The sequence below is a fragment of the Humulus lupulus genome, chromosome 6 (genome assembly GCF_963169125.1).
Source record: "Humulus lupulus chromosome 6, drHumLupu1.1, whole genome shotgun sequence".
NCBI classification, from domain to species: domain Eukaryota; kingdom Viridiplantae; phylum Streptophyta; class Magnoliopsida; order Rosales; family Cannabaceae; genus Humulus; species Humulus lupulus.
In genome coordinates this window covers 185,437,770-185,445,867 of record NC_084798.1, presented here as the reverse complement: position 1 = coordinate 185,445,867, position 8,098 = coordinate 185,437,770, and the positions used below count along the sequence as shown (strand labels likewise).

The 8,098-nt window shown below is 40.6% G+C and overlaps 1 protein-coding gene across 1 annotated transcript; it reads right to left on the bottom strand.

Annotated features, from left to right (window-relative positions):
- Positions 1–1,428: 1,428 nt before the first annotated feature.
- Positions 1,429–2,925, bottom strand: LOC133782818 (lipoxygenase 2, chloroplastic-like). Its single transcript, XM_062222216.1, has 2 exons — positions 2,748–2,925; positions 1,429–1,994 (listed from the first exon to the last, which is right to left on the bottom strand). Exon 2 carries the CDS (start codon positions 1,988–1,990, stop codon positions 1,640–1,642), a length of 351 nt encoding a protein of 116 aa, XP_062078200.1. The 5' UTR covers positions 1,991–1,994; positions 2,748–2,925; the 3' UTR covers positions 1,429–1,639.
- Positions 2,926–8,098: the final 5,173 nt, after the last annotated feature.

Genomic DNA, 8,098 nt, shown 5'->3' with positions numbered 1-8,098 from the left:
ATGTCAATTTGTTCGTTTAAGTTGGACATGTATGGTTCTATCTTCTATTTATGATGAAGCATGGAGGGTAAATGCTTATATACAAGGATGTGACCTTGAACATGGTTATCTATGTGGTACCATGGAAGCTCTTAATGTTCCCATGGCAGATACACCAGTAAGAAATTTATGCTTTGGACACTTATTTATAATTACACACATTTATGTTTGATTGATTTAGAAAGTTTCCTTTTTTAAACTAGAAAGATTCTATCTGATAAAAGAAAATTGTTGCTTTGTTGTTTGAGAATTTCACTTTGCAAAATTTATTGACATTGCTAGAAGACATCTATATTACAGAGCTTCATAACTCAATGGCTTTCTCATTCTGTTTGGTCCTGTATTGTAATTTCACAAAATAATGATTTTAAGATGGAAAGTCTATGTGAATGGTTCTAGTTCTAGTTGTATATTTACCATATATCAACTGAATCTCCCTAATTTTAAAGCTTCCTTACATTTTATCATATTTTTTTTAGACCTAGTGTAACCAATTACAATAACGATTAATTTATATTCTTTTGTTTATATTTGATTTTGTTTTTGCATCTGACTAAGTAACCAGGTACCATAGCAATTGGTTCCTTTTTTTAGATTTGATTTTTTTTTTCAAACATCGTTGTAGCCAGTTACGATTATGATTAGTTTAGATTTTTTGTTTGAATCTGATTTTTTTTCCAAGTCTGGCTAAGTAATCGTTTACCATTGCAACTGTTTCTATTTTTTTTTTTTTCAGATCTAGTTGTAACCAGTTACCTTCAAGATCAATTTAGTTTATTTTTTTTCATATCAGCTTTTTTTTCCAAATCTGTTTAAGTAACCAGGTACCATGACACCTGATTCATTTTATTCATATCTGATTTTTTTTAGACCTATGAGTAACCAGTTACAATAATGATTAATTTAGATTCTTTTGTTTAGATTTGATTTTGTTTTCACACTTGACTAAGTAACCAGGTACCATAGCAATTGATTTTTTTTTAGATTTGATTTTTTTTTTCAAACCTCGCTGTAACCAGTTACGATTATGATTAGTTTAGATTTTTTGTTTGAATTTTATTTTTTTTCCAAGTCTGGCTAAGTAATCATTTACCAATGCAACTGTCTCTGTTTTTTTTTTTCATTTTTTTTCAGACCTAGTTGTAACCAGTTACTTTCAAGATCAATTTAGTTTATTTTTTTCATATCATTTTTTTTTCTTCCAAATCTCACTGAGTAACCAGTTACAATTCAGTTGATATTTTGATAATGGTACATTACTTAAAAAAAATAAAAATTATTTTTATAGTTGTAACCAGTTACTATAACACCTCTTAAATAATAAAACTGATTTTTATAGTTGTAACCGGTTACCATATATCATTAAAAAAAATAGATAGTGGTATACGATTATTATCACAAAAAAAATCAAAATTATTTTGATGTGAATCTTGATGATGCCACACCAGCAAACCATGACTGCAGAGTCAGTTAACTTCTTCTTCTATAGAAATCTATGCATATATATATGTATGTTACAGATTGAGCCCAGAAAATGTGAAGCTTATAACAAGAAAAATATGATAAAATAATCAAATCTATGAAAATAGATGATGAAAATTTAGGAATAATAACCGGCGTAAGCATACTGTCCGAAGTTGACAGCTGCGTGGTGAGCGGAGGCTGTCCATGCTATGTTGGTGACGATGTCTATGAGGTCTTGCTTCGTCTTTAGGTCCGGCCACCCGAGTGCGTCCTTCTTGTCAGCATGACCTACGGTTCTGATCTCAGTCCACCACGCTTGTAGCTCTTCGTCACGCTCTACCTCACTTGAGCTAGCATAGTAATGGTTCACGTAGTCTGTGACCCATTGTTTGATAGAGCTCCATATGAGAAGACCATCGTTGGCATAAGGGTAATCTTCAATTATTAACCTTAGACCATGTTCACTATTCTTGTCCTCAACAGCCATTCCTCTACAGTTAATGAGGCCAATATTATTGATTTGTTTCTTTATTTGTTTATATGATGTAAATAATAATAAGGTACATATACAGGGATGTAAATGGGGCGGGTCTGCCCCGCCCCGCTTCCGCCCCGCCCCGCCCCGCAAAAATTTTGCCCCGCCCCGCCCTGCCCTGCCCCGATTAGTTTCTTAGAGCGGGGCGGGTCGCCCCGCCCCAGCTTAATCGGGGCGGGTCTGCCCCGCCTTATTTGCCCCATTTAACTTTTTTTTTTTTAAGAAACATTAAATTATAATTTTAGAATTTTCCCCAAGCCTAAATATTATTTTTTATTGTAATCTTTATATTTTACACTTGGTATCAACTACACCATCAAATATTATATTTTGTTTTTTTATTTTAACATTTACAAAATAAATACAAGAATAAGGGTGAATTATATAAAACATATTTTTCAATATTTATAATTCTTTCTAGTCTATATAGAATTAAAAATATTCTAAACCACATATAAAATGTTAATTTTACGTACTATGTATATAAGTAGCATGAGAGAATTGAGTTAGAGTATAAAAAAAAAAAAAATTGAGGCGGGGCGGCCCCGCCCTGTTTAAATTCCTAGCGGGTCGGGGCTGCCCCGCCTCCGCTTAAATTCATAGCGGGGCGGCGCCCTGCCCCGAATTCCGCCCCGTTTTTACCGGGGCAAAGATGCCCCGTCGGGTCGGGGCCCCGCCCCGCCCCGTTTTTCCATCCTTATACATATACCTATTGATTAGGTCAGCTGGCAATGCTTGTAGATCAAATCGCCATTGTTTGTCATAGATAACAGAGCTCAACTCCCTAGAATATTTTCTTGGGGCAAATGCTGTTTCAATGACACCACCTGCATTAATCAAACTTTCTCGAGCAAGAGCGTTAATCTCCGTTGTGTATCTGAAATGTGGCTTCAACAATCAATGGATAGGATGCATAGCACTGAGCTGTAAAAGATAAATTTAGGAATAATAATAAACTATGAAAATAGATGATGAAAATAAATTTAGGAATATGTCTTAGATTTTTCTTTCAAAGAATTATATAAAAAAATATTTTATCAAATATAAATGATAAAAATTAACACAAATAAATTAAAATTATTAAAATAATTTCAAAATATATCAAAAATAGGTACTAAAAAATAATAAAAGATAAAATATGGTATACAAATAAAGTTTTGCAAATATATAGGAAAAAAATCCCATAAAAATGTAAACAAAAAAAAATATGCCATAAAAAACTTTTAAAAAAAAAGCTGCCATATGTTATACCCAAAAATTGGAGAATGCATCCTAGGAGGCTAAGGAGAATGCATTCTAGGAGAGCTAAGGGGAGTGGTCCTAGGAGACCCCAAGGGAGTGGTCTTAGGAGACCCCAAGGAGAAAGTGGTCTTAGGAGACCCCAAGGAGGATGTGGTCCTAAGAGACCCCAAGGGTGTGTAGGAGGCAAGCCTCCCAAGGTTTCCTAAGTGTTGGCTCGAACGTGTCCAAGGTAAGTAGCTAAGGAGGAGGAGTCTCATGCAAGAGGAAGGAGACTTAGATTTTGATAAGGAGAGCCTATACAATGTTCGATCGGACATGTTTGGGAGATGCTAAAGGAGAATGCCTTGATCTTGTCCAAGGTGAGATGTTATGGAGGAGGTTGCATCAATCTTGTCCAAGGTGAGATGTTATGGAGGAGGTTGCCTCAATCTTGTCCAAGGTGAGGTGCCAAGGAGGTTGCCTCAATGTTGTCCAAGGTGAGGTGCCTCCATGTTGTCCAAGGTGAGGTGCCAAGGAGGTTGCCTCGGACCACCTTGGTCCGAGGAGAAGCCAAGGAGATTGGTTCAAGGAGGAACATGGCATGCTAGAGGAGAGTGCCATGTTAGAGGAGAGAAGTGCATGTCCTACCACCATGCACGTTCAACCCACGAAAACATGTCCTACCACCATGCATGTCCTACCACCATGCACGTCCGACCAACACTTGCATGGGTGGTCAGTAGGAGGTGGATCAACTAGCTAGAGGAGACTAAGTCAAGATTCCCAGAGACAGCTTCAACAACATACGCGGGAATCTCTCATTCTTCCCACAAATGGGGGGTTTGTTACATTTCGAATTTTGAATGTTTAAATGTAATAAATATAATAAAATATCTCTATCATAAGGGGATATCAGTTGAGGATCCCAGGCCTATAAATAGAGAGCTTATGGGATGAGAGAGGGGCTTCTTCTGCTTCTTCTTTCTAGAGAGAGAAAATTGGGACTGTGTATTCTAGAGAGAGAAAGTTGGGTCTGTGTATTCTAGAGAGAGAATTCTTGTATTTCTGCCATCTGTACTGAAGAAACTCAGTTGGCTCAGTCCATTTGATCTTGAGTACAGATCTATAAATCACAACTCTAAGTGGATTAGGCTATTACCGACAATCGGGGCTAAACCACTATAAAAATCTCTTGTGTGTTATTTACTTTTCTTGTTTAAACCGTCTGTGTCGTTTTTATTTCTCTTGAAGGCTTGTCGTATTTGACGTTCTCACGTCGTTGGCTAAAAACGCAGTCAACATTTTGGTGCTTTCATTGAGAGCCTGAAGAGAAGAACAGATGGTCCCTAAAGCAAGATGGCGCCTAAGAACACCACTGCTGCTTCCAAGAGGACAAGCTCCTCTAAAGAGCCTGCTAGATCTGAAGGTCCTAGCCCACAATATCATGAGAATGAGCCTAGAGTCATGCTCGAGGACGTGACCCCAGGAGTTGAAGAGCTCCAAGAGGCCATGGGGGCCTTCCAGGAGGAGATGGCACAATTCCACGCTAGGCAAGAGGCGTTTGCTGAAGAGATGGCCAGGCAGAGAGCTGCCTTGGAGCAGCAAAAACGCGATATGGAGGCCAGAAATGAGGAGCTCAGACAACAACAGGAGGAGGTCAATCGGAAACATCGTGAAGCAACACTTGCTTTGGAAGCAGCTACCCAGTTGGCCCAAGCCAATGCCCAAGCTGCAGTACGAGGAGGACCCCCTCCAGGAGCAAGGACCACAGAGGCTGGTGGTAGGAGCAATTATAGACCAAGGAGGGGTGGTATTAACCCACCTGGTGAGGGAGATGGAGTCCGATCGCACACTACCTCAACCCAAGGGGAGCCCTCTAGAACCCCCTCCAGAAGTCATCGATCGGGCAGTAAGAAGACTCCACCTGGGCAGGAGCAAAATAAAGCTCCTAGAGAGAAGAGGACCTCACAGTTCGAAGATGGGCATGGTAGGGATGAGGCTGATAGTCATCCCACCAACCAATCCAAGGAAAAGGAGGGGCACAACCCACAAGGAGGAGAAAACTGCCCAGAGCACGCCAAGAAGCCTCCACTGCACCCCGACCAGCAGCGTAGCAGGAGAGGGGAAGTCCCGCGTAGTGAGCCCTCTGGAAAATCGAAGGATCTAAGGAATGTTATCACCGACAAGAGGAGGACCGTCCCGGTCGAAGGGCGAAATCTGGACCGTCCTGCCAGTCAAGTAGAAATACTTGACGGTGGCGCTCCAGATGGTAATGCCCGACCAGGCGGTCAAAACCTTGGAACCTCATCAGTAGCACCAGCCATCCAAGCCCAGCTTGACATGCTAGCTGCTGCAGTGCAAGGTTTGTCGAAACGACCTTCCGAGATAGATGCAATCGACTACCGGAGTGGCAGCCCATTTTGTGCTCGAATTAGAGCAGCCCAACCACCAGCAAAGTACAAAGCACCGGTATTGCCAATTTATACAGAAAAGGCAGACCCGATAAGACATGTTGGGAAGTTTGAGGACCAAATGGAACTACTCGGAGTGAGTGATGACTATCGATGTAGAGTCTTCCCCACCACCTTGACGGACACTTCCCAGGAGTGGTATTGGAGGTTTAAGCCAAACTCCATTACCTCTTGGGGGGCATTCAGGAAGAAGTTTTGCAGACAATTTAGCACTGCCCGGACTCCACCAGTTTATGCCAACGACTTGGCAGATATCAAACAAAGAAAAGATGAGTCTCTAAAGAGCTATATACAGAGGTTCATGAGAGAAGCCAATAGAGCAACTGCTGTAGGAGACGAAGGGAAGATGGTTGCTATATCTGCTGGGATAATTTATCGGAGTCCTCTATGGGACAGCATCCAACGCCATCCAATCTCAACACTTCAACAATTTCTTGACCGGGCGGAAAAATATATGAATTTGGATGATGCGATAGAGAAGGGGGAGAATGGCATAAACAACCCAGGCAAACCAACTGACTCTCCTAGTGATGGTGGAAAGAAGCGTGGAAATAATGGGTTTGACCACCATGAGGAAAAGAAAGCAAAGTTGGGTTCAAGTGAGAAGCCAACCAAGTATGAGCCTCAATTCACCAACTACACCACTCTCTCAACCACCCGAGCAGAGATATATCTTGCCAGCCAAGAAGAGGTTCCCTACAAGAAGCCTCCACCCATCAGGAGAGAGATGAGGAAGAGAGACATGAACAAGTATTGTCGCTTCCATGAAGATTATGGTCACGACACGAATGAATGCAACCACCTCAAGGACGAGATAGAATTTCTTCTCCGGTCGGGCAAGTTGAAGAAGTACCGAGCAGAGACACCCCAAGGAGAAGAAGGTAGAAGCAACTCCGGATTCAAGCGACAAAGATCTCCACCCTTGCAGCCTGGACCTATGGACTTCACCGTGGACACTATATGTGGAGGTCCACCCTTAGCTGAGGAGAGCAACGAAGCAAGAGGAGGAGTATGCTAAGGAGGAGTGCTAGGAGCAGGAATCACTGGAGTGGCGTGCACATAGAGCATCGAAGGAGATATTATTTTTAAATACCGCTTTCAGATTGGTAGCTTGATTTCGAGTTTTTTGGACTTGTTGTTTAAGTTTGGTGTATGAACTGGTTATTTGCTAACCAGTCATTTTATTTTGAACAATTTTGGTTGTTTAAGACTCGTTGTTAGACATGTTTTGTCCATTTTAATTTACGAGTAATAAAAGAGACTACGCGCAGCGTGGTCGATTCTTGCTACAAATATGCATGTGTGTTAGTTATCCGAGCAGTGTTCAAGCAGTGTTCAACTGCTTGAGTATTTTCCATATATTCTATGTGTTTCACGAGTAGTTAACTGCTCGAATAGATTCAGTCAAGTAGCAAGTGACTAAGGATCTTTCAACCCTCAACCACCTGGGGGGCACATGGGGTATACTGGTATATAACTTAACACAGGCAATAAGAGCACGAGTTAATATATCTGTTTTTAGGCTGACTTGTAAATTTTCGAAGTCCAAAAAGGCCATTAAGCTAACTTGCTTGGCAAAGCTTAAGTAACTTGGAATTTTTAAAATTTCAAGTTAGGAGCAGATATTCGTGTGACCATAAACATCATGCTCATAAATTTTCAGAGCAATGAGAGTATGAGAAAGTATACTTAGTATGAACTTATGAAATGTCTAGAATTTCTAAGTTAGAAAACTAAGTACTCATGTGAAAATCTAAGGCATACACCAGAGTGACTTTACACTTTACAAAAAACTTATAACTTTTTAAGTCTAGAGGAGACTTAGAATGTTTTAAGTTAATAAAGAGAAGTAAAGTCTAAATGCCAACAACTACAAGTTTAGCTCACCAGGTGCAAATTTTTCTTGCTCAGGAGAGCAGATACAACTTCCCTGGTAGGCTAAGCATGTATCACCAATCAACTTCCCTGGAGTGAATCAAACAAATACGTGCAAAATAAATGCTACATGGTGAAAAGTTTTCCTTGGGAGGAGAAGTCAAGTTTTCACCAAGATTGATTGAGAGAAATCAATCTCTCAAAATAATTTTGGGAGGTTCGAACAAGGTGCTTTGATGGTTTTTCCTAAAAGTACCTAAGAGTGCCCAAGCAAATGCATAAAAAAAAAAAAAGTGTGTCGAGCAAACACCTTGAGATGGCTGATCGGATGCATGTTGTTTCAAGGAGCATCTCACCTACGTCCAAGGATCTAGGCCTAGAAGTTGTGCCTAAGGTGCTACATCCGACCAAGAGAAGCCCCATGAAGTGTGGCTTAGACTTTGGTCCGAGGAAGAAACCTCATGTAGTCCACTCGAACCATGGTCCGAGGAGC

What these genes read in the sequence shown, in the direction of transcription:
- LOC133782818 (XM_062222216.1), bottom strand. Translation starts at nt 1,990, where the DNA reads ATGGCTGTTGAGGACAAGAATAGTGAACATGGTCTAAGGTTAATAATT.